The sequence below is a fragment of the Balaenoptera musculus genome, chromosome 6 (assembly GCF_009873245.2).
Source record: "Balaenoptera musculus isolate JJ_BM4_2016_0621 chromosome 6, mBalMus1.pri.v3, whole genome shotgun sequence".
In the NCBI taxonomy this organism is placed as follows: Eukaryota; Metazoa; Chordata; class Mammalia; order Artiodactyla; family Balaenopteridae; genus Balaenoptera; species Balaenoptera musculus.
The window spans coordinates 85,926,856-85,954,584 of record NC_045790.1 but is presented as its reverse complement, the minus strand read 5'-3'; the positions used below and the strand labels follow the sequence as shown (position 1 = coordinate 85,954,584).

Below are 27,729 nucleotides of genomic sequence, written 5' to 3'. Positions count from 1 at the left end.
ACTTTGTGCAAATAACTCAACTTTCCTCAGATATGATTTTCTATTCTGTAGAATGGGAATCATAACACTAATGCAATAAAGTTGTTTTATGATTTGACAGTAATATTATCTCTCGTGGATTACTGCAACAGCGTCATACCTGGTCTCCTGACTTCCATCCTAGCCCATCTTTCCTCTAATTATCAACAGAGCAGCTAGAGTGGTCCTGGTAAAACATAAGTCCCTAAGTTCTTCTTAACTCTCTCCTTCCCAGTGCTTTCTCATCCCTTTCAGAGTAGAAGTCAAAGTTAATGATTGGCTTACTTTATCTGCCGCCTCCTCATTGCCTGTCTGACCTCACCAGCCATCACTCTCGTACTGGGTCATGTTGCTCCAGCAACTCTGGACCCGTCACTACTCTTCAAACATACTGGAAACACTCCTGCCTCAGGGCCTTTGCACTTGCTGTTTCCTCTGCTCGGAAATTCTTGCTTTAAGTATTCATATGAATCACTTCCTCACCTCCCTTTAGGTCTTTATTCAAAAGTAATCTTCTCAGAGGGGTTTACCCTGGCTCCCCTATCTAAAATTACTACCCAGTCTCCTCCATAATACTTCTTTTTTGCTGCTTTATTTTTCCCCTTAGTATCAACTAACACATCCTACATTTACTTACTTGTATGTTTTATTGTCTGTCTCTCCCACTAAAATATAAGCTCGATGTTAGCATTTTGTTCACTCATTAACTATGTGACTTTGTGGAGGAAAAAAAATATCCTCAACTTCTCTGAACTAGAGTTTATTCATCCATTCCCCTGGACAGTTCTGCAGCAATGCCTGCACATAGTAGGAGTTTCATAAATGGTCATTGAACTGATGACTGAAACTTTAAAAAGCTTTCAAAATTATGACCACTGAAGCGTGAAAAAGGGGAAAGAAAAAGGAAGATGTGGGGAAAGGAGAGAAAAGAATCATGTCAGAGATGTTCAGATTACAGTGATATGGAAAGAGAGCCAAGCAGCATGAGAACATGGGAAGGAAATCAGGGTAGCATAATTGAAAAACCCTTAAAGAAACCAGAGGAAGCACAAGAAGGAAGGGCTGCTCTTCACCATTCAAACAGCATTTGAACGATTTAGCTATAGTTTTATCATGAGCCAGCACTGTCCTCAGAACTGTGGGAAGCATCCTCTATTCTATGAGCAGACAGGGGAGGCATTCCCCCCCAGTAGCCCAGGACTCGTGAGAGGCCTAAAGGACACACAACGGGCACCAGCAGAGCCCATTAACAATTCCTGGGAAGTAAAAACAGAGCCCGGGTAATAAAATAAAGTCTAACCTTTCTTTCCTTGGCGCTTAGTCCAGTTTCACTTACTCTTGGGGTGCCGGTGCAGAGGCCTCACGTTCAGCACTTCAGACCGGAGTGTTCCCTGTGAGAAATGGCTGCATCGACGCCGCAGCTCGGGAGCGGTGTGCACAAACCGCGCGGGATACTCAATTCAAGATGGCGGCAGCGGGCCCCGCCCAGAGGCCCTGCGTGCTCCGTCTGGGGCGTAAGCAGCACAGCTGTGCGTGCCCGGTGAGGACGCTGCCTCCCCCCATCCCCCACCCCCCGCCCCGCCACTGACGAGATCCCTATAAAGAAGCCCCACCTGTAGCCTGTCAGGGAAAGCACGTTCTCTGGGGTGCGAGCCTGCACCTCTCGGTTCTCTGATTAAAGAAAAAAACTTTACTTCGCTTCTAAACTGAACTTGGTCTGCTCTATTGGCTCCAAGGACACGGGACAGTAGGACCCTTGTTAGGGCCTGACTGGAAAGGGTTAGTAACACAGCGGCTCTCGGATGCCATTAACAGATGAGATCCAACTGTTCTTCATCACCGACTACTTTCTTGGGAATCTGGTTTGAACATACATGTAATGCCAAGTACTATGATAATCACTCGAGGGCATGGTCATAATGTGGAATGTCATATTCCTCCATGCACGCATACTCATACACAGACAAACACACCTCCTTCCTACACAATTAATTGATTCCCAGTCTTCCTGTAAGGCAAGGACCACAAAATTCTATAGTTTTCGTATTCAGATCCCAATCAGTGGAATCATCTGGAGCAAGAGGAAAGTTCCAGCGTCCATGCATGAGAGCCCCTCTATGGCCTCAGGAAGAATCCTTCCCTTCTGGTTCAGACTCTACTGTGATTTCCACTTTTGCCTCATGGGAGTCTTTTCTCCGGCATCCCAGTCTTGCAAGAGCTAATTAGAATGTCAGGTAAGGTTAGCTCTGAGATGACTTTCAAGATCTGTGCTGAGGAAAACAACATTCACTTTGCAAGCTTCTTGGGAATTTTATTTAGCTAGAGCCTCTTCAGCCCAAGGATTTAAAGCAAGATGGAAACTGTAGCTCATGAATCAAAACAACCCTCCAGAGCTAAAACCTAGCTGCATTTGCATAACAATTTACCAGATCCAAACAGCAGGGCAAGGTCAGGTGAAATAAATCGCCAAGGTCATGGTTCTCTGGAAGTGTTATTGAAATTCAGAACTCCTGATCCCGGGTGCTTGCTCTGCCCCATGGACATCTCTCCTACTCTCCTTCTAAATGAAACTGTGGCATAAAATAAAATAAATGTACTGTATGTGTGGAAACCACAGGCCTACCCTTAACCCCCTCCTTCCTTCTAACTCCAGATCGTTCAGATCATGGAGGAAAAGATCAAATCATAACTCACTGACCTCATTGTATTACCACACAAATGAAAGCACTTACTAGTAACAGTGATCTGGAGGACCCTTGGTCTAAACTACAAACTGCTGTTGACTGTGCTTGAAAGTATACTTTCAAAGTATTTTAAATCTCTTTAATTTCTTGATCAAATAATTGCTTCGAATTCACTGTTATAATTTTGAGAACCCCAAAACATTGGGATCCTTAAAAATTGGCAAAGGCCCATGCGCCAGAGAGCAGGAAGCCGAGATTCAACGTGTATATGATTCTTGCTTTAATACCCTCAGCTAGAAAAACCGTTAAAGCAAGACATCGAAGAGAAGCTTCTTAAAATCACGGCCTCTTTCAACCTACTGGATTTCAGATTCCTCGGGCGCAACTCCGAATCCAGAATTCTCCCTCTTAGGTCGCAAGGAATTTCGCGAACTATGACCCCTAGCCTTGGAGGAGAGAGAACTTGCCAGGGGCGCGGGAAGCGCCACCCGGGAATCTCACCAACAGTGGGCGTCTAGCACAGCCAAGCGACAGGCTGGCGCCAGGGCTCAGCAGCAGAGAGGCGCCGGCTGAGGCGGGGAGAACTTTGCGCTCCCAGCAGAACCACCCTTTGCTGGCCAGTCGCGTCGCTCCTCTGAGGAAGCCAGCGGCGGCGGCGACTGGGCGGAAAGAGGACGAAAGAAAGGAAGAGAGGAAGTAGCGAGGGAAGAAGAAAAATGAAGCCAGCGCTGGGGGAGCCCGCGAGAGGGTGGCCGACGGTGGAGCAAGGAGGCTTTGGCTGCTTTTCCGCACCCCGAGCGTGAACGCCTTCTCCTGCGCGACCCCAAGGAAATAAGTGGGTCTCGCCTGGGCGAGACAAGAATCCAAGTGAGAACCTTGCCTCCTCGGTCACCGTTGCCCCCTAGGAATCCCAGCCGCTTCTCAGTCCAGCTTTCCCGCGGGGCCGGACGCAGTGCCCGAGCCGCCCTGCGGATGGGGCGGGCGGGGAACAAGCGCCCAAGCCGCGGGTGACCAGCGCCGCCCGCCCCGCTCAGCGCAGGGACCGGGCGGGCAGAGAATGCGAGGCGGAGGGACTTGGGAGCAGGTCCCGAGACTGCCTAGGGCGCGCTAGGCTCCAACTTGGATGGCCCGGAGTCCGCTTCAGCTCCTGGGACAGCTTCGCTGCGCGGAGTGAGCTGCCAGCGGAACTCGGGGGCGGAGACCTTAGGCGGCGGCTGCCCGGGGGAGAGCCGGGGGCCGGAGGGGGCGCGCTTTCTCCCTGCGGGTCTCAGTAATGAGGAGACTGAGTTTGTGGTGGCTGCTGAGCAGGGTCTGTCTGCTGCTGCCGCCGCCCTGCGCACTGGTGCTGGCCGGGGTGCCCGGCTCCTCCTCGCACCCGCAACCCTGCCAGATCCTCAAGCGCATCGGACACGCGGTGAGGGTGGGCGCGGTGCACTTGCAGCCCTGGACCACGGCCCCCCGCACGGCCAGCCGCGCCCCGGACGGCAGCCGGACAGGCGCCCAGCGAGATGAACCTGAGCCAGGGACTTGGCGGCCCTCGGCGCCCTCGCCGGGCGCACGCTGGTTGGGGAGCGCCCTGTATGGGCGGGGGCCGCCGGGCGCACGGAAGCCCGGGGAGGACGACCGGGCCGAGACCCTGTGGCCTCGGGATGCCCTCCTCTTCGCCGTGGACAACCTGAACCGAGTGGAAGGGCTGCTGCCCTACAACCTGTCTTTGGAAGTAGTGATGGCCATCGAGGCGGGCCTGGGCGATCTGCCGCTCTTGCCCTTCTCCTCCCCTAGCTCGCCGTGGAGCAGTGACCCTTTCTCCTTTCTGCAGAGCGTGTGTCACACCGTGGTGGTGCAAGGGGTATCGGCGCTGCTCGCCTTCCCGCAGGGCCTGGGCGAGATGATGGAGCTCGACTTGGTCAGCTCCGTCCTGCACATTCCAGTTATCAGCATCGTGCGCCACGAGTTTCCGCGGGAGAGTCAGGTGAGAGGAGTCTGGCGCGTGGAGTGGAGATGGGCACCGCTGGGGGCCGGGACGGTAGCGGGGGCGGAGGGAGGGCGAGGAAAGGGAACGCGGATGAAGACCTGAGGGTCGTGGGGCTTTGCAACTTTGATATTGTTTAAGGATCGGACCATATCCGTAGGTTATAGTTAGAAGGATCTCAGTAGAAGTAAAATAAAACATTTTAAAGCGCAGATGGACATAAAATGAGAGGTAGAGTAGCAGATGGAAGTAAGGAAGTGGGAGAATAAGCGAAAAAAATCTTCACGTTTTGACCAGTTGGGAGAAACCTAGTGGATACCCTATGGAAGTGTTGAATAGAAGTCGAAGTTCAGGAGCGTGGAGAGCAGTCGAGGTTCTAATGACTAGCGCGGGGAATGGGCATAGAAGATCCCAGACTGCCAGAGTCTTTCAGTCCCCTGAGGAACTCTAAAAGGACCTGTCGGAAAGAGCACCTGCTCCTTCTGACTTCTTTAGACGATGTCCCTGAGCTTTAGGCGACCGGGTAAAGAAGAAAACACCTCCCTCTGAATTCCTTTGAGTAAACAGGAAATCTGCAATTAGTACAGAAGCAATAGGTAGAGTGGTTAATTAGTCTTGGGTATTGAAAGGCATTAGAAATATTATCTGATACCGTAAAAATGGATGGGAGGACTCATTTGGGATTGTTTCTTGTCCCTACTCTCTCTCTATGTGATGTGGGTTCAAAGACTGGCTATATTTAGTTGTGTTCAGCCCATTTCTGCTCCAGTTATCTAGAAGTAAAGAAGACTATGATTTAGTTTCCTATGGGTTAAAAAAAAAATATATATATATATATATAGTTTCAATAAAGGAAGCTATTTGAGAACTTAACTGTTGACAATTAATAAGATAAATATTTACGGAGAAGGTGGGGTCCTTTTAGCAATAGGAGTTTTCTGCATTTTGTGCATTATTTTTAAATAAAATATTAAGCATTATTGAGTCTTGCACAAAGTATTTATGAAACATAGGTAGTTGGTGTTGGTCCCATTTTAAAAACTGAGAAACTGAGGAAAGTTCTGGGGCTTGATCAATATTGGTTGGTGTACTAATAATAGAGTCCAGACTCGGGAGAATTTCTAACTCTATATCATTTTCATTCTATCACTGCAGCTGAAAAAAAATATTTCTAATCTCTCTTCCATTTTCGATATATATACAGAGATAAAAAAATAAAATGAGTAAGAACAAATATATGTGAAAAGTTTGATCAAATCTATGCGTGAAATATAAAGAGAGTACTAAAGGTTTCTTTTTCTAGAAAAACGAATCTTACATTCTTAATTTTAGGAAGGGCAGCCTCAGGCTACTTTCAGCAGTTGCCCAGAAGATTTCTGTTTAATGCTGAACTGTAGAGATTTGATCTGCAGAGTGCAGGCTAATTAACTTTTATCTGAAATATTTCCGTCACCTGAATCTGAATGACTGTAGGCAGCAGATGGGAGGGCATGGAAAACACAGGTGCACAATGCTGCCAATGCCCAGAGTGTTATAAACATGAAATTGCATCCATAAGGTGTATCATTATTAATAGATATGCAGAATAAGATCTAACAAATGCAAGAGTCAGCCTCACTTGCTTCTCATCATTGCTTCTTTATTACCTAGTACTTCATACATGCCAACAGTGTTCACATTCTCCAGACTCCTTTCCATTTGTAGATTGTTTGGCAAGAGTCTTAAATAGCAAGAATTTTCCCCAAAATTAGTGTTCCTTAGTTAGAAGTGAAATTGTCTATGCTCCATGATGAATTTTTGTAGTATACAGCACACCACAACTTGGAGACCAGAGAAACTGTGAAGAAGCATCTAGAATAAGTAAATTTCAAAGCTTTAGGACCACTGGAGGACGAAGAGTCTTCCAGGGACAACCCTTGCAAGCTGACAATAAAATAAATACTATGTCAAGCACATTTACTTCTGTATTTCAATTCAGAAGTGTATTTTAAATCACTGTTGTCATTGTTACTTTCATGGCACACATCTTGAAAGGGAGGGATTATTTTATTAACTCAGATCTAGTTTGGCCAACTGAGGACATTTTCTTTCATTCATCTTTGTATTTTAAATTCAAACATATCTAACCTGTCTTACTTTTAGTATATAATTTAAATGTCATACTATAATGTTCTATATTTAAAGTGTCCAGCTCAATGTCAAGTCACTGTAACATGTAATTTTAAGATATGACCACCATCTGCTTTCAGCAAAAATAATAACTGATCTTCCCCTGGCTTCTGAAAAGTGGACCTTTCTCTAATACAATGATGTGATTTTTTTTTTAAACTTCCTAAATATAAAAGAATGATGAAGTCATTTTACACATTAAATCAAATTGACTTAATTTAGCCACTGTCCTTATTAGAGTCTATGCCCAGTGACCTAATTTGTTGACTGTGCCAGTGCATGATTAAAGGATTCTAGAAGAGAGTGGACTTGTCCACACGATCAGACAAATCAAAATTGCTTTTAGAGCAGGAACAGCAACAATGTTTTCTCCCACTTTCTTTTGGGCTACTGATTTCTTTCATATGAAACCTTTAATTAGTAAATAATGGTTTTGATAGCATCCTGCCACAACTCCTGAATGGAAAGAGATACCACTGATATGATCAAACCCCTGAGAGGAGCATAGTCGTTTTATTTCAGTATACTATTTATTCGAAACATAAACGCATAGGTTCATCAGCTTGGAAGGAACCAACTTCCTTCAATCAGGGAAATCCATTAAAATAAGATAGTTAGCTACCCACTTTTGGAAACCGTATGTGTATTATCACTACATAATAAAAGCTTAATACAACATTACATATAGGATAGAGTCAAAGCATGCTTCCACCCCAAAAATTCTGACTTTATCACACCCAAACCTCCACTTGAGGCCAACTAAATTCTGTTCCCATGACCTTCAAATAATGATTCTGCACGTGGATGCAGTTAACATTTACATTTAAGTAACATTCAGCTCCTACAGTTCTTTCTTTCTCTTCACTCCCCCTACTACTTTTTCTTCTGAGAGTTTGTATTGTTTCTCCAAAGTTAATGCCTCAAATTTACCTACTGAGGTAGTGACAGATACACATTTCTTTCTAAAATGTGTATTTCGTGTTAATTCCATGTTGGTTTCATTAGGCAGAGTTAATGGAGTAATATAATTGGCTTAGATTCAAACCCATGCAATTAAAAGGTGACCACATTACTATTTTCTTCTCTTGTTGAATGTACCATGTGCCTGTCTCACGAGCCATATATGCTAACTAATTAGCATATGTTTATTCCCATGGAAATATAAGTGTTTTGGATGGTCCATTTTTATAATACAGGGCTAAGTACTGAATTCTGTTTATTAGAATTTCGCTAGCATGGTGCCACTTTTGTATGGTACAAGGGACAAAGCAATGATATCACAATATAACTTATGTGCCTCATGAGGGGACAAGTAAAGGACATTTATTTTTAAAACATCTGCTCTCAACTGTGGTGGTTTTCCTTGACTTTCTCTATTCAAGGCACTGTTCTCTCTCCTCTGGGGGAAATGTATTCTTCTGCAATTCATGATGAATGGCTGATAGTAGCACCTAATTGTTGCTAACTTGAAGATAAATGATTTCAAATTAAATGTCAAATGATGCAAAACTTTTCTTAGCAGTGATCTTTTACAGGTTCCTCTTGAAAAACAGAGACCTGGGATTAATTTGGAAGTTTTTATTTCCATTCTGGGAATATTGTTTACAACGCTTACTTATTTTTCTAGATAAATAGAGCAGAAGAGACTAGCACACACCATTCATTGGGCAATTAATCTGTCTCACCCCTTTTCTTTGCGCCTGCCATAGAAGAGTCATAGAGAATCTTGGGTCTTCATCTCCTTGGCTATTACATCTTGGAGTAAACTTATGATTGAATCAACTGAAAACCAATTTTGGTGTCTAATTCCTTAATGTTTTATCTTCTGGTGTGGCAGAAATCACCTTGGATTTCGTGCCACTAGATTTTATTTCATGAATACCTCCAGTCAAATTCCAGTCATGTTGGTTAAACGAGCATGACATAATGGAAGGTATATTAAATAGTACTCAAAAAAAGACTCAGTGTACCTCTGCCTCTTACTGGCCATGGAATCTTGGTGACTCTCTCTGTGAGCATCTAGGCTTGTCAATCAAAAGAAGGTTACTTTACCAATCTGACAGAGTTGTTGTGTGAATCAAATAAGAAAGTGAAGTACTTTGGAAAAATTTATAGTGTTAGCTAAATAACCAGTAGAGAGGTGTTGGTTTTGATCTGCTAAGAATCATCCTAGTCCTAATTCACCACTAATTCTCCATTAGTTGCTACTAATCAAAATAGAATGTGATTCACAGTGTAACATGTCTTCATCTTCCACCTTACTCTCTACCCACTCCCTCATTTTATTTCTCTTAAAAAAAAAGTAAGTGGGTTTAGTACCCACCCCCGAAAAGAACTATGTTCCTAACTAGCTTGCACCCTTGCCTAGGATTAGAAGACATGCCATAGGTACTGTTTCTATACCAATGGCAAATCTTTATAAATGCACATCATCAATGCAGTTTCTAGAGCCTTAGGTATTGCCATAGAAGCTTCAATAAGATGCCCAAGGTTTTTCAGAAATGTTGGTGTCTCTCATTTCTCCTATAGGAGAAATTATAGTAGATTCCTCATGAGACTACGGACACACAGTCTAACCTCTCTACCCCAACTCTGCCTACCATACCACTAAGCCCACTGTTCAGCTCATCTGACATTATTTTCTTGGCAAGTCTTTCTTGATGAAGAAAGCAGTGTGTTGGTTCATATTTGGTTCATACTGGCACAAGCTCCTTATCTCAGCTTGGATAGACAACAGTTTGCAAACCAGCTACTTTGAGTATCATTGCCCTAGGCAAATATGTGGAGCTCTCATAGCAAGGTATTGTACACCTTAGTGGCACCACTAAATGCAGAGATGAGAATCTCATTGCCTTTTCTCCTGCCTACTCTAGCTACTCCCATTCACATACACAAAAGAGTAGAGAAACAGTACAGCACTAGAAATGGGATGTGGAATCTCTAAAACTAGGCAAGAAGGAAGAAAGAACATCTCAGCATCTGCCACATTGCTTTTTGAGTAAATGCATGAATAACAAACTAATGGCAATCTTTAAGCCACTCATTTCTTTCTCAGATCTTTCCTGTATGGGATGGTGGGAGAAGAGAACAATGGGGAAAAGGTAAACAAGGAGTAAGCCAGCCACCTTCCCTCAACCTAACACCTCAGCTAGACTTTCAGATCTCCTGACTGTGAAGGAGTCAGACACTTTCAGGGGAGACTGTGTTCCTCCTGTACTGAGGAAGTCGGTTGATCCTACTTACCTGGGCTGGTATTGTGTCAGCTGGAGTAAACTCTGACCCTGAAAAGCTAATATCTGCTTGGCCAGGGATGGTCTGTCTGTAGAGATGAGCCTTCAAGTGTTCAAGTGGTAAAGAATTAAGCAGGATGACTTCTCTTTTAGTGAGGCTGAATTATGCCTCATTGCTTTTCATTTGAGACAGATTTAGGAAAAAACCCAACCATATATATTTTTGTAGAATGTATGCTTTCAAGACTCCTTCACAAATGCGCTTACAGCAAGCATCCTTTTAACAGTCCTGTGAGGTAAATAACAATGTATAGACAACATAAAAGGACTAAAAGAGTTATGCATTGTAGGAAGTGAGACGTCACCAAGAGGAAAATAGACTAAGCTCCTTCTGAATTTAGTGTATTTGTCAGCCTACAATCCGAGAACAGACTGGATCCATCACTGCTTTTGAATTATTGCAGAAAAAAGAAAGATAAAAGAGAGAGATCTATTTCTAGGTTCTATGGTTTAAAGCATATTTCACACTAAATATCCAATAATAGAAGTTTATTACATATTAACTTTGTCTTCATTTTCCTTATATGCACAAAAAATAGTGGAATAATAAAGTTCAAGATTAACTTGGAAGACTAACCACTTGATCTAAATGAAAAATCATTCTTTACAGCGTGATATCTAAATGTAGCATCTGCTGCTGTACCAATTAAACCATTATATTAGTCACAGTCTGCTGACAATGACTTTTAAATTATGAAGTAGAGGTCGATACTTCTTAAACAAATTTTCGTTTTCTGGCTTACATGTCGTTAAGTGATAGTTCAAAGTCCTCCATGATGAACACCAAATTTTGATAAGCTGTACAAGACACATTCATTGTCAACTTTCTTGAGAAACAGAGATGTATTTCTTAATTTATTATTTAACAAATACTTTTTAATAAAGTATTGATACCAAGTGTGTTTATTTCAGAATGAAAAGTTGTTACCAAATATAAAAAAAAAGTTTAATTAAATGAATCATGATTTATCAATATCTTTACAATGGAATACTGCATACCCATTCAAAATGAAAATAGTTGTTGACACAGAGAGATAAAAAAGTATACATTGTATGTAAAGTGTAACCTTCTGTAAAATATAAAGTCTAAAATTTTATTTATAAAAATGTTAAATGTGATTGTAACTGAATGGTAGAAGTCCACATTTTCCCCTGTGCATGCTTCTATTGATATTTTTCTAAAAATAAGTATGTATTGCCTACACAATTAAAAATAATAAGAGAAAAAAAAAGACAAGTTACCTTCACATTTCCTCACCAGTGCTTTTAATACTTCATATGAAAGTATAGACTTCAGGAACAAATTAATTGTAGTATATGTTTAAATTTATCCTTTCACATCTATATTTCAGTTTTATCCTCATAATTATTTTGTGAAGTGAGCAAGACAGTATTTATTTTACAAATCAGACAATAATAACATATAGATGGAAGAAATACAAAGTAGGGGTGAAGAGAATAGGTTTTTGAGAAGCACAGACCTATGTTTGAATCTTAGCTCTACAACTTTCTAGACATCTTTCCTTGAGAAAACATGCCTGATGTCTCTGTGCCTCAATTTTTGATCCACAAAATATGACTGTCTCATAAAGTTACGGTGAGGATGATATCATGTATGCAAAATTCTAAGCACAGTACCTAGAGCACTGTGTATTCTTATTCTAATGATCATTCTTTTAGCACGTAGTATTGACGTAGCTTACTAAAAAAACAAAATAATCAGAATGAGAACTCAAATATTCTAGCTTGCTCTCTCCAGAGTACTTCTACATGCATTTTCAGTATGTATATGATATTTAGGCTTAAGAGATCTGGTTCCAGTGGACCAAGCCTAAGAAAAAAAAAAAGATTCTGCTGTTTTGAAACCGCACGTAGAATTCCAACTCACTGAGGTGCACCTCAGGTTAGGTATGTGTAAATTTGGTCAGCAATGAAGTGAATTTTGAGGTCCAGTTTCAACTAGTTGCTTTTTTTGTATGGATTCTAAATGATTGGATCTTTGGACCAGTTATGTCAGAGGTAAAAAGCAGTGTTCTATTTCTATCTGTCGGTATTAGTGAGGAATTCACAAGTCTTGTCTTATCTACTACCCTGATTTCTCATAGGAGGCTTCTAGGAACTAAACTTAAGGAACAGTAGAAACGTGACCCAGTTGACAGTCTAGACTTCTTGGGGGAGAAGGGGAGAAAGGGGTTGTTAGAAAGGGGAGAGTCTCACCTGACATGGATTGAATGTTCAGAAGTTTCCCTTTCTTCATGCAGGCTTTATCCATGCTAATGGAACTGACTTATGGCATTTATTAGATCAAAGTTTAGACAGTAGCACTGTTATATACTAAGGATTATAAAAAAGGATATCCATAAGGCAGACTGTGTTTGGTTGAATCCTGACTATAACAAAATTGTTTGACGCATACAATTTTCAGGGACTTTTAAAATGTGTATCGCTTTTCTGATTATAAAAGTAATGCATATGCGCTACTACCCCATGGGTATCCTCATATAACCTTGAGTAACATTTTGATATATTTCATTCTCTCAAGGATAATGGTTTAAAATTTTTAGAAACACTTGGGTCCAAGTAAAAAAAAGCCTTGTTGTCACTCCAATTGGAAGATGGCATCAAAGAACAGAAGAAAGGAATTCATCTTTTTTTTTTTTTTCTGAAAAGTCAGAGTTGACATGGCTTTTGAAGCATGGACATTCTGAGTTGATGGTATTTCTGTATTAAAGGGTGGTATTTTCCTTTGTATTTGAGCCTAGCTTTATATTTTCATTGCTCTGCAAGTGCTAAGCCTGTACAGTTCCAGACAATGGCTCTGTCTGGATCTTTCAGTAGCATTCTTAGGAATGACTTAGACATGGGTTGTCACTACTTTCTTCTCAGTTAGGGGTGGTCATTAACTGAACTTTCAGTATCAAGCACTTTGATGGCTGCACAACCTGCATACAATCAATTGGTGTATTTTTCTATTGAAAGCCTCAACTCAAAGCCAAACAGAAGTTGGGTGAATACTCTCCAGTTTAAAATTAAAAAATTTTATTTCCATAAACGAAGTTAGATGCTCAGCATGTCTTTATCTAATAGAATTACAATCTGGCTCAGTTGTGGAATTCTATTTGTTCAGTCCCAACCAGATGTACTTAAACGGGGATTCCATTAAACAAAGAATTTGCTTCTATGTATTGTGAATTTAATAGGTTCATATAGAGCGCTGTTATTGTTTTAATGCTATACAAGGAGTTAATCTGAGTCATGACACACAGTGTGTTATACACATAAGGAAATGCTTCGGTGTATACCTGAAAATGAATGATAAATGCAAGCCTGAATTAATCCAATGTGCCTTCACCTGGTTGCAGGCACAGGGCGCCATCTAGTGGTCTCTAAAATATAGCTTTAAGTTAGAGCATCCTAAGAATTCAACCTCTCAAGGCAGGAAAGGACTCCAAGCAGCGTTTAGTCCATTTCTTGGTCTTTTGACTATGGGAAATCTAGGTTAGTCCATCTAAGAAAAGATCTTCTTCTGCCTTCTAAGAAGATCCAACAATCTCTGCTGTTCTGTCACCATAATTGCAGTTATAAACCTTAAAGTAAGATATCTCAGAGTGTGTGTCTAGAGAGGTTGGGAGGAAAATGTGAATGACTAACTTTAGAAATGTAAGATAGATAATTATTTTTAGCAGCTGTATTTACTATCACTTTGGTTTATGATGCAGCTTGAAAAGATGTAGCCATTTTATTGTGTTAAGCATATCATTTGTTCCTTTATTTCTGATTATTAAAAATTATGTTCTTTGTAGATAATTCTTCAAGTTAATAAAATGCCAAAGAATAAAATTAAAATAACCCATAAACCCACAGCCCAGAGATCTAGACATATGTATGTGTTATAAAATTGGGATCATAATATTTTATGAAATTGTTTAACTTATGTATTATAAACATCTTCCCATATCATTAATGATTTTTCTATTTTTTTTAATGGCTAGTTTGAATGAGTTGTTTCATGATTTGTTGAACCAACCCCTGTTGTTTGGACCAGGTATTTACTGTGAAAGGATAAATAACACTGCTACTAATGGGACTTTACCAGACTCATCCTCCTTAGTTTTTGGTGCTGTGGAACACCCTCTACTTGAGTTCTGTGACACCATTATGGTTTCCTTTTTTCTCTTCTTTTCTTTTTTTTTTTTTTGGCCCTTTCATTGTCTTTTACTAATTGCGCTTCTTGTATTTGACCTCTTGTAGTAATAACCATAGTGCTGGGCTGTCCAATATTGATAGCTACTAGCCCTATATGAATACTTAAGTTTAAGTTAATGAAAATGATATAAAATTTAAAAGTCAGTTTCTTAGGCACTCTAAACCCATTTCAAGTGCTTAGTGGCTACATGCGGGTAGTGGTTCCTATATTTGACAGCACAGATATACATTTTCCCTCTTCACACAAGTTCTGTTGGACAGTTTTACTGCTGTCTGGGGCTTGGAGTTTGAAGGAACAGAAAACTCACTCCATGGAGCTCAAAAGCAAAGGGTTTGTGCTGAAAAACTACAGGAAAATGACGAGGAGTGGAACTGCTTGAGGAGAAGCTGGACTGCACCACTGGGGAGTGTTGGGCAGCTACTCTCTTCTTCCCTTCCTCCGGGGCCCAAAAGCTCTTCTCTTGGCTCTCACTTCTCATCTGCTCCATCCTCCTGTCTGGGCAGCAGCTTCTTCCTCTTTCCTGCTATAACTTCTGCATGGACGTGGTTCTAATTTACCATGACAGAACTTAGCCTGAACTCTGTATGACTTTATAACTCTAATCAAATCATCTGACTGTGTTCCTTAAATCTCATAGCCCACATTCTCTGGACACCTGATTGGCTCAACCCACATAGAATGGTTTCCCCTCCATGCCAAGTTATATGTCCTCCCTTACTCCAAACAGCAGTGACCAGCCTCCCAAGTTAAGTGCTCAATATAAAGCTTAGAATACAGCAAGAAATAAAACAGCAAAGCCCTTGCTCTTAAAGAACTTATATTCTAGTCAGGGAGGCAGACAATAAGACATACAAACAAATAAATATATAATATGGTATTATTAAGTAAAGGCAAGTACAATGGAGAAAATAAAGCAGGGTAGAGGATTAAAGAATGATGATGGTTAGTCACAAAGTCCTGTCTGAAGAGGTGACATTTGACCAGAGATTGAAGTAAGGAGTGAGCCATGCAAATTTCTGAGGGAAAAGCATTACAAGCAAAGAGAACAAAGGTGCAAAGACCCTGAGGTAGGAATGAGCATAGCAATAAATATTTGTTGAATCCATAACACCATTTGCTGACAAGTTCAAACAATTTCAAAGAAGGAGGTATAAATAGTGAGGCAATAACCAGCTTTAGTACACTCCTACATATGGGCATTTCTCAAGGTTTAGACTCTTGATTTTGTCTCTTTGCATATGGCAACACCAGGAATTTCTAACTGGAACCTCCAGTTATAGCTCTCATTCTCACCTTAAACTCAAAATATTTAAAGACATCCTGAGATGGTGTCCCCTCCCACCTATAACGAGATTTCTCATAGCATCTTTGACTTCTCCCTTGTCTTGGCATCTGGTTCTGTTGCCTTCCTCAGTATGTTTTGCATGTCCTTATTCTTCCTTCTTATTTTCACAGGACATTAGCTCCTCCCACCAATACTCTTGAATAGCCCCTAATATCTCTAGTTCCTTTCCTCCAAACCATTCTGCACACCACTGCTAGATAAATCTTCTTAAAGCAAAGCAACTTTCATTCATTTATTCATTCTTTCTTTCATTCAGCAAACATAAAGTATACTGTACTGACTCTAATGCTTCCCCATTGCTCAAAACACACTTTACTATGGCAATATTATCATTCTTTTTCCACTCATCAACACTCCTGATGGATAAAACCCATACCTTAATAACAATCACTACAAGAGTAATTCACAAAATTGGAGCAGGATCCACCAGCCTTAAAGGAATATATCAGATTCTCTAGCTTTTTTGAATATAGTTCAAAAAAGCATTCCATCCCCAAATCCCAAGATTCTGACATGCCTCCCCTAAAGCCAGAGAAACACAGGTCAATAACTGTCAGCAATCTTACAGAACCTGGTCCTCAAGGCCTTCCACAAACATGTGCAGATAATTCTTTCCAATTCGTGACATTCTGTTGAGATACAGGTGCCCAGAAAGCATAAGATCTCTAGGAATTAAAATGTGGTGTGATTTCTTTTTAAAAAATCAATAAATGTAAATCATTATATTAAAAAGCATTTCTCTGTTACATATCTATATAGAAAGATATGCACCAAGTTGTCGTGATTTGCAGATGAATTAATCTCCAATACAGAATTGATTTTTCCATTGAAACAATGTTATCTGTGGCTGTTAAGACCTCAGGCCAGGGCACAAGAGCCTGTTTGATCATAATATAGCAGAACTCTGATTTTTATAGTTCTGTAGACACCAAACACTATCTGGAACAAGGCTCTTCTTGTTTGAGATCAAGGGGATGTGGAGTGAGGAGGAGAACCAGAAGACCTGTCTTCAAGTTATAGCTCCAGAACCATCTGAATGGCTTTGGAAACCTCTCTGAGCCTCAATTTCTTCCATTATAAATTATAAATAGTACTCATTAAACAGGTATTTATTGAGCACCTACCACGCTATTTTAAAGAATTGATAAGGGTTTCAAGTGAGTTAATATACATAAAAACACTTTGTACATTCAAATCTTAAAAACAGATGAGAAGCATTTTTATTGAAACATCTTTTTCTTTGGGAAAATGATTCTAATTCCAGTTTGAGAAGGCCAGGGCACATCTTCCTGGGTACTCATTTGGCAGTAGGAACAGCCCACCCATGTTCTATCGCCCTGCATTGAACTGGAGTGTTCGTACTGTAACTGCTAAATGGTCAGCAGCAGCTGGAGAGGGAGGAAAGAGGAGCAGCGTTTCCCACTTCCCAAACGGACTAAAAAAGTGCTCACCCTAACTGCCTGCATAGTCTGCCACCTATCTTAGACCTGAGGGGGACTGAGGGAGTTTGAGGAGCTAACAGGATAGGAGACCCACAGCCAGGACACAGATTAGAATGAGACACTTTGGAAACCAAATACTAAAGCTAAGATTGCCTGCTTATATTCATAAAAATCCATTAGTTAAGAGTTTGGAGATTGCATCAGTTTCTAAATAAGAGTCCATTAAATCTCATTCTGACCTTTATTTCAAGTCTGCCTTTAACACTTGCTGGGCAGCAGCCACTTAAAGATCTTTGCATCTTCATCAAGAAATAGCCGCAGCTCAGGCCAGGAGAATGCTTAGGATCCCCCTCATGTGATGATGTAACCCTAGGAAAGATCAGGAATAAACCAACAGGCTAACCTTGGCCACACCACGTCTGCCAGTAGTTCAGTCACCTCCATTCTTGACTTCTCTGCCTCCATTCTTGGATCCTCCATTATATTCTCCAAGCTGCTGTCAGAAGAGTAGTTCGCTAGCTGCTTGAACCCTCTCCCTACTTCCTAAAAACAACAGCATTGTTTCCCAAACTTTAGGCATTCATGTACTGCCCTCATAATTTCTGCTGTATCTCTGATCACCTGTTGCTATTTTTAAAATTAACTGTTTCATTTAAATTTATTTTTAAAGATATTTTCATCATGACACTAATGAAAAACCAGTACCCCTTGCCATAAATAGAAGTTAACTGTGAAAATAAGTACACAATGAAAACAGAATAATTCTGGCTAGGTAGAATTGCCTGAGCTTTTTTTTTAAAAGCGAATTTTCCAGGTGTTAGAGAAGTGTTAAAGATATACTGACACCAAACTGAGGCTTTCTCCTTGATTTAGCAGAAGGATTAAACATTTAATTGAAAAGGGATTAACTTTCTCACTATGCAATTCTGAGTTTTTTAACGTCAAGCCCCCCGAGGAACCTAAAATCATCTCAGGAACCCCCGACTCTTCAAAGCTCTAACCTATAGGATGAATTCTAAGCAGCTTTTGTGTGGTATTCAAGACCTTTCATCACCTGAGCCTGGCTTAATTCTTCTCGTATCTTCTAGATACTAACCCTCACCCCGTGCATTCCGCTCAGCAATGCCCATGTTCACATGCTGCTCTCACTGCCTGGAATGCCCTTTCCCCGGTGTCTGCCTGAAACTCCTATTCAATATTCAAAACTTTGCTTACATATCACCTGTGCAGTCCGCTGCCCACCCTATCCCTACCCCAGTTTATCACTTTAACTTCTGTGTCATTTCTACCATGAGCATTCTTCTTCTCTAGATCTGTTGCACAGGCATGTAATTATTTGTTGACATATGTGTCTCTCTCCTCCACTAAATTGAACCCTAAGCTTCTAGCACAGTGGGTGGCTCATAAGAGATGCTCAGTGACTATTGATCAAACTGAATCAATGGTCCGTTTCCATCCTTTCCAGTGTAACAGAACTAAGTAACACCTGTGGAAATGTCCTCATCTGTCAAGGTGGGGGTGATGTGAACCTAAGAAATGTCCCACTTTATGAAAAAGAATTCTCATTCACTGGGGGGATAGAGTTCACGACCACCCAGAATTTACTGTGTTATGTAGAACAAAGCTGGAAGAGTAAGGCCTTGAGGAAACTGATTTTGTAAGAAGTAGAAAAAGTGTTTCTACTACCCTATTAAATTTTTCATTGTCCCCAGATAAAAGTGATGTCGTTCTCCTGGCTTTGAGTCACTGCTTTCCCAAATTCTCGCCCCCATACCCCATCCAATGTCACTATATTGCGTGGCCAAAAATTCTTGACATGTAAAATCAGAGAAAGTCAGAGTTGATGAAAAGTAAAGTTACTGGAAATAATCATTAGTGAAAAAGAGAAAAAGCCTGGAATTGTATTTTATCCTGTCATCTCTTACCAAACAAAATATCAGGGAATCAGACAAGAATTCAGATCTGGCTAAGGTTAGCCAGTTCTATTCCTAGCTTCCCATTGTACTCACTGTTTTTCTGTCAATAAGTGTAATTCCTTAGGCTTTCAGCCCCTGGAGTGGTGGCCATCTGTGTGTCAGCAGCACCCAGATAACTTTTCAAAATATGTATTCTCAGACTTATCAAATCAGAATCCCTGGGGTTGGACTGTAGAAATCTCTGCAAAAACCAAACAACTTCGCTGATGATTGTGTCCACAGGTGATTCTGAGTGTATTTTGGGAACCACATTATCCTAAGAGTCTCCCCTAATGTTTAGACTGTGACTGGGTACCACCTGAAACAAAATCACAAGTAGGTAATTTCTTTAAAGTCTAGATTCTAGACTCACTGAATTCCACTAAATTATATGCCGTGGCCTGATAACTGCTTTTTTTTTTTTTTTTTTTTAAAGAAACTCCCCCAGGTGATTTCTATATATGCATAGTACAGTTTGAGAATCTATGACCTGGGGCAGAGGTCTCAAACTAAGATGCCATATAGGAGCCAGGATGGTAATGGAAATGTGAAAAACAGTCCCAAATAATTCAGTAGGGAGTAGTAAAAATTTTAGGTAACTGAAGGGTGCCTAGCCTTTCTGAAGGAGACAGCTGGCCACCACTCACCTCCAACCAGCTGTTACTCATGGGATGTTGCCAAATATTCTGAATGTTCAAAGGAAGCCAGAGTGTGGATTTTTTTTAATGTAAAATTGTCCTTAAATGTTGACAACTAACCCCCTTTTTTTTAGCTTTACTGAGATATATTTGACAAATAAAATTGTAAGATATTTAAAGCACAGAATGTGATGATTTGATATACATATACATCGAGTGAATTAAGTAACTGATGTTTTAAAAAATAACCTGCAGGCCTGCTAGAGCTTGAGGATCAGGCTTCTGGATTAGAAATGTTAATGCATTTGAGTAGGCAAGTATTAACCAGAAATGCCTCAGTGACTGGCTAAGCAACAGGAGGTGACATAGGCCTGTAACCATAAGTACAGCAGCTTTAAGGTGCAGTTAGGAAAAACTAGAAAACGTACCTGTTGTAAAGGAGGGGTGGCCACCCTCATGTGAAGCAAGAGAACAAGAGGGGTAAAAAGGTACTAAAAGATAATGAGGGCTTCCCTGGTGGCGCAGTGGTTGAGAATCTGCCTGCCAATGCAGGGGGCACGGGTTCGAGCCCTGGTCTGGGAAGATCCCACATGCCGCGGAGTAACTGGGCCCGTGAGCCACAATTACTGAGCCTGCGCGTCTGGAGCCTGTGCTCCGCAACAAGAGAGGCCGCGACAGTGAGAGGCCCGTGCACCGCGATGAAGAGTGGCCCCCACTTGCCGCAACTAGAGAAAGCCCTCGCACAGAAACAAAGACCCAACACAGCCATAAAAAATAAATAAATAAAGATAATGAATGTAATCCATTCCAGGTGTACCCATAAATGAATCTTAGAAACCTTACTCATAAAATAGAGATAATAAGATGATGATAACTACTCATAGTGTTGGAGGTACTGATTGAGTAGAATAATTTATCTCAAATGGATTAGCAACACCATATGATACATAGTAGGCACTCAGCTTTTTTCAAAATATGCTAGTTCCTTTTTTTTCCCTTTCCCTAAACCTCTGTTCCCATACACTAAAATTCAACAGGCACTAAAGAAAAGCAAGCTTATGGCAAAAATCTGACAAACTCCCTTGATTTTGTGGGGTTTTCTTAAAGAAAACTGATAACTTTTCTATGATGAGACAGTTAATGAGATAGTGATGACAAAGTGATTCAAGTCCCTCATAAGAGGGACTCATAAGAAATGTCATTTCAAAATACAAAAATGTCCTTGCATCTCATCACTGGCATTCTTTCCTCTACTGTGGGTTCAGTGATTCTAAATCCTGTGCAAAGGAAGTTGCTAAGCAAATGGTCTGCAGAATTCTTGTGGATAATTCTGAAAAAGCTGATAGAACTCGGGGCCAGAGTGGTCTAGGAAGGTTGCTTTTACTTTATTTTATTATGTATACATATTTACTTATATTTATGTAAGTATTTATATAAATACACATATATTTACATACATACATATATGTATTTAATATGTACATATTATGTATATCACATAAGCATTTATATATTCATATATATACATTTACTTATTTATGTATACATATTTATTTACTTTATTAATTATACTCTTATTCATTGACTTTTAAAAATAATCATTTTTATACAAAAAACAATGCAATGGTGATGTTGAAAACTGTCTTTACAATTTAAGAAACTAATAATTTCACCATCATAACATACATTTCCTTTCAATGTTTGTCCTCTTGTATACATGTTTGTTTGGTTTTTTTCTTGTTCTATTTTATTATTATTCTTTTTTAATCAGTCGTCAATTTTATACACATCAGTGTATACATGTCAATCCCAATCGCCCAATTCAGCACACCACCATCCCCACCCCACTGCAGTTTTCCCCCCTTGGTGTCCATACGTTTTTCTCTACATCTGTGTCTCAACTTCTGCCCTGCAAACCGGTTCATCTGTACCATTTTTCCAGGTTCCACATACGTGCGTTAATATATGATATTTGTTTTTCTCTTTCTGACTTACTTCACTCTGTATGACAGTCTCTAGATCCATCCACGTCTCAACAAATGACTTAATTTCGTTTCTTTTTATGGCTAAGTAATATTCCATTGTATATATGTACCACAACTTCTTTATCCATTCGTCTGTCAATGGGCATTTAGGTTGCTTCCATGACCTGGCTGTTGTAAATAGTGCTGCAATGAACATTGGGGTGCATGTGTCTTTTTGAATTACGGTTTTCTCTGGGTATATGCCCAGTAGTGGGATTGCTGGATCATATGGTAATTCTATTTTTAGTTTTTTAAGGAACCTCCATATTGTTCTCCATAGTGGCTGTATCAATTTACATTCCCACCAACAATGCAAGAGGGTTCCCTTTTCTCCACACCCTCTCCAGTGTTTGTTGTTTGTAGATTTTCTGATGATGCCCATTCTAACTGGTGTGAGGTGATACCTCATTGTAGTTTTGATTTGCATTTCTCTAATAATTAGTGATGTTGAACATCTTTTCATGTGCTTCTTGGCCATCTGTATGTCTTCTTTGGAGAAATGTCTATTTAGGCCTTCTGCCCATTTTTGGATTGGGTTGTTTGTTTCTTTAACATTGAGCTGAATGAGCTGTTTATATATTTTGGAGATTAATCCTTTCTCTGTTGATTCATTTGCAAATATTTTCTCCCATTCTGAGGGCTGTCTTTTCATCTTGTTTATGGTTTCCTTTGCTGTGCAAAAGCTTTGAAGTTTCACTAGGTCCCATTTGTTTATTTTTGTTTTTATTTCCATTACTCTAGGAGGTGGATCAAAAAAGATCTTGCTGTGATTTATATCAAAGAGTGTTCTTCCTATGTTTTCCTCTAAGAGTTTTATAGTGTCCAGTCTTACATTTAGGTCTCTAATCCATTTTGAGTTTATTTTTGTGTATGGTGTTAGGGAGTGTTCTAATTTCATTCTTTTACATGTAGCTGTCCAGTTTTCCCAGCACCACTTATTGAAGAGACTGTCTTTTCTCCATTGTATATCTTTGCCTCCTTTGTCATAGATTAGTTGACCATAGGTGCGTGGGTTTATCTCTGGGCTTTCTCTCTTGTTCCATTGATCTATGTTTCTGTTTTTGTGCCAGTACCATATTTTCTGGATTACTGTAGCTTTGTAGTATAGTCTGAAGTCAGGGAGTCTGATTCCTCTAGCTCCGTTTTTTTCCCTCAAGACTGCTTTGGCTATTCGGGGTCTTTTGTGTCTCCATACAAATTTTAAGATAATTTGTTCTAGTTCCGTAAAAAATGCCATTGGTAATTTGATAGGGATTGCATTGAATCTGTAGATTGCTTTGGGTAGTATAGTCATTTTCACAATATTGATTCTTCCAATCCAAGAACACGGTATATCTCTCCATCTATTTTTATCATCTTTAATTTCTTTCATCAGTGTCTTATAGTTTTCTGCATACAGGTCTTTTGTCTCCCTAGGTAGGTTTATTCCTAGGTATTTTATTCTTTTTGTTGCAGTAGTAAATGGGAGTGTTTCCATAATCTCTCTTTCAGATTTTTCATCATTATTGTATAGGAATGCAAGAGATTTCTGTGCATTAATTTTGTATCCTGCAACTTTACCAAATTCATTGATTAGCTCTAGTAGTTTTCTGGTGGCATTTTTAGGATTCTCTATGTACAGTACCATGTCATCTGCAATGTATACATGTTTTATCTCTCTGAGGTTAGTGTTTTCTGTTTTACTTGCCATTATAATCCAAGGGCCTATTATAGTGCTTTGCACATAGTAGTACTCAAATATTTGTTTAAGGGATGAATGAATGAACTTCTGAAATTATAAATGTACAGTCAATTTTTTATTCTGCCTTGCTCACTTCCATCATGTCATGAATCTTTTATAAGTCACCACAGACTTCAAATAAATCATATTTCTCTGTTTTGTTTACCTTTTTCTAATTAAAAATAAGAAAAATATGAAAGCTTAGAAAAAAGTTCTTAATTTCACTATCCAGAAACAATCACTCTTAACTTGCTGAAATATTTCTCCTAGTATTTGTTATAACATGGAGAATTTCTATTCAGATTCTGTTATTTGATGTGATGTTGCCAGTGTTTTCCAAGACATGGGAAACCCACTGTCACCATTATTTTATTAACTACGTATTATCCCAAGCTTTTGAATATGCCTAGAATGTTGACATTTAAGTTTTTTACAATTTTTGTCAAAAATTGACAATTATTGTGGAATAAAGTGTTCCACAATAGAGATCTTTGTTCATAGACTCTTTGTCCACTTGTAGATTATTACCTTAGCATAGATTCCTGGAAAGGGAAAATAAGTGCTAGTTAATTGGAGTATTTCCAGGGATCTTTTTCACATGGGATATATGAATGGCATATTTTTATTTTCTACACCTTTATATATCCCAGCATGGCTTTGTTATTTTTCTTACAGATAAAAGACAACTGACACAGCATAAAATTCTTTCCCAAACAAATTCAGTTAAGTATCATTTTATTGTCTTTGAGCATCTAACGTAGCAGTAATGAGAAACCCATTTTTTCTTTCTCTTTTTTTCTTTTCTTTCTTCCTAAATGCTTGACAGTTTTATTAAAACATTTTTACCAGATATGTGTCTAAGCACAGTTTGTTTTTATTGATTTTGTGAAGAATAAGGTTGGTCCATCAAATTAAGATTAAAAAAAAAAAACAAAATTTTTCTGCAGATATGTCTTTGAATAGTCCTTCTGTTCCTGTGTATATGGCTTCTTTCTTAGGTACACCATAATTCTGAGGTTTGTCCCCCATAGTTAGGTGACCAAATAATTTATATTCAAACCAGGACAATTTTGAAAGTGAAAAAGGAGGGAGTGGTTAGTAATTACATAGGACAGTGGGCATAAAACTGGAACTGAGTACAAACTTAGACGCACAGTCACCTTCCCCATCCTTTTCCATTATTTACAGTTCTTGATCCTTTTGTTCCGTATCCTGAAAGGTTTTCTAAATTTCGTCTTCCATGTCAGTAATTCAGTGCTTTGCAAGAGCTATCATGCCTTTTATGCTTCCAAAGCATATTTGAAATCTGTTATTGGATTCTTAATTTCCGTTTCTTTCCATTTAACATTTATTCTTTTTCATTCCATTCTATTATTGTTCGTCTCAGCATTTCTCCTCTTGTGAATTACTCATGTTTCATAGAGTCATGTTATCCATCTTAATGTTTAAAAATCAGGAGTTTTGGTGGGTTTTTTCTTTTCTCTAATTTTCCTTTAGTTTCTAAAATAAAGTAATTTCAAATTATGTCTTTCCTTTCCTTTGTTCTACAGCATATTTATAGGGCCCATGGTTTGTTTTGTTTGTTTGTTTTTAAATTGGGTGGAAGGCGTTCTTATCCTAGAACAATAAGAAATCTATCTATACCCTCTGTCTGCCATCAAACAGACTGCTTAGATTGCTAATTGCCTTACATTGAATTCACTTTTGTTCTGACTAAATCCCCTTCTAATAAATAAAGCTAGACAGGACGTTACTGTGCCTATTGCCTAAACCAAACCTCAGTCTTTAGCAGTCATCAAGCATGTGGTGTGACTCTGCTGAACCAAGCTGGAATCTGCTTCTCTGAATCAGCGAATTTGCTGAGTCACTTTCAGATAATATGAACCAGTGACTCTTAATTAGTTCCTCAACCTAGGCAACCTTTTCAAAATACACACCTAGGCTCCATTCTAGACCTCTTGGCTCAAAATCTTGAGAGACATAGGGTTGTGTATGTAAAAAATTTCCCAGGTGTTTCCAGTGTGCCCTCTTTGTTGAGAATCATTGATCTGAACCAATGAATTACATGAAAAAAACGAAAACAAAAAACCACCATAGCAGTTGGTTTTGCATGTTTCTAGAGTAATTTCTGATCCTGCTACCTTCTATGGTGCTTTGCTTGTGGGCATTAAACCTCTCCCATACACACTCCTCTTGGATATGCAATTTCTCTTTTATCTAGATTCAGGAATAAAAATACTAATCAGAGAAGGAAAGTAATTGAATGTCATTCTGACTACCTCAAAAAGCAGAACTCATGCAATGGAGGGGCCTTGGTGACCCTTCTAATTGAGCTAAGTGATAGAAGGAAAGAGGTGATAATCATTATAGGAGTCAAAAACCAGGGGACTGATGAGGATGATTATAATTTTTGTGACTTTGTTTGAATTTTAAAAAAAACAAAACCAGGGGACCCAGAGTACCTGAGTTTTAATCCCATCCCTGCCACTGACTAGCTAAAGGTAACCAGGTAAATCACTTAACCTCTCTATGCCTTAATTTCCTCATTTATAAGATAGAGATAGTAGGATCTATCTTATTGAGTTTTAAGGAAGATTAAATGAAATAACTTATAAAAAAGTATTAAGAAATGCCTGGTATATATTAAGTATTCAAGAAATATTAGCTATTATTTTCAGATACAATATCAATTTCATATTTTTTTCTTCTGGTTCCACTAGCTTGCAGTTTGTGCAACATCTTTCCATTCTAGCAATAAGTTGATTGTTAACAGAAGCTTTTAGAGTTGTGAGCTTTCATATTTTTATGTCGTATTTGATATTTTAATAGGAAGTTGAGGAATGTTGCATCAGACCAGTTCCTGAATTTTATTGGAATTTTATGGATAAGTTCTAGAATGGTGATTCATCACTGTAGTTTTGCTTTGAACAAGCAATCAATCATTTCATTTCTATCCATGCCTTCATGCCATTTCCTACTGGCTGCCTTGTCTACCTCATAACTTCCACCTAGTTATGTGACTTTGGAGCAGTAACCTTATTTGAAACATGTCGATACTGGATAAGCTGGTGAAATTCAGAAAGTTGTTCTGTGTGGTTAAAAAGGGCCCCCTCTCAAAACTGAGATCTTTCTAAGCTGTCCAAATGATTAAATAAACTGTCAGATATTGAGTGTGTCAGTGAGCGCTACTCAGGAAGTAGAAACCATACCACTTATTTGAAGAGAGGAAATTTAATACAATAAATAATTAACTAGGTACAAAGTTGTCAGTCTGGTAACTGGAAGGATAATAAGAGAACTCTGTGGTGTGAAGATAGCAAATCCTGAAAGGGGTTACCATCCCTGCAGCTGAGGAAACAATAGGAAGAGGCTAGAAATACTAATACTTCAAAGCTTAGAGGAAGAGCCCTGTGAAGCTAAAACTTGGACATCTGAGAAAAAGGGGTGCTGCTCAACTAGTGATGGTGCCTCTGAGCTCTAAGGAGGGCACATCAGGGCTCAGATACAGAGCTCTAACTGGCTGGTTGGTGGTGGTATCTCTGAGTGTGCAGGATAAAGTGGTTCTGCAAGTGCCGGAAAAGCTGCACTGGATTTGGCTTCTGCCCTGGAAAGAAACTGTTGAAAGAATGAAGAAGCATTGCTTCAATAGAAGCAATGCTTAATGGAAACTGGAGCAGGCAGAAAACCCACAAGAAGAAAGTCCCTTCTCTTCTCCAGCCCTGCAGTCTCCCTCTAGTGGCCTCTATTGGCAGAGCCTACCAGAATCCCCTGGCAAAACAGAAATGTGATTTGTAGTACACTAGCTCCAGCATCCCAAAGCAAAGAAGAGGAAGGTGGGTCTGGAGGTGAGAGACAATAGACACAGTGTGTCACTCAGATTTCAAAGAAATAGTAGTAATGATTGGTAGCATTCAATGCACCATTACTATGTGCTAGGCATCATGCATTATCATATTTAATTCTCACCAGATCTTCTCACATAGCTAATATTTTTCTTCTTACATTATTGGCAAAGAGATTAGGGAGTACTTACTTAAGGTCACTTACTTAAGGACCTTACTTGCTTAAGGTCACTCATCTAGTAAGAGGCACAGTCAGGAATCATATTCATTCTTTGTAGCTCCAAAGCCTCCACACAGCTCTGACTAGGCCTATAGTGGATGCCATTGATGCTATGACATCTTCTAACTCTGAGATGTATTTGTGAGTGATTAATGTCTCCTTGTTCAACATGGTTTGATACTGTTTTATTATCAATAAAATTA

The 27,729-nt window shown here is 39.6% G+C and overlaps 1 protein-coding gene across 1 annotated transcript in view; it reads left to right on the top strand.

Annotated features, from left to right (window-relative positions):
- Window positions 1-3,288: 3,288 nt before the first annotated feature.
- Window positions 3,289-27,729, top strand: part of GRIN3A (glutamate ionotropic receptor NMDA type subunit 3A) — a 150,463-nt gene continuing 126,022 nt past the window's right edge. Inside the window, exon 1 of the mRNA XM_036856781.1 lies at window positions 3,289-4,674. Within this exon, the coding sequence (XP_036712676.1) occupies window positions 3,976-4,674 (699 nt within the window). The 5' untranslated portion in view covers window positions 3,289-3,975. The remainder of the gene's footprint in view (window positions 4,675-27,729) is intronic.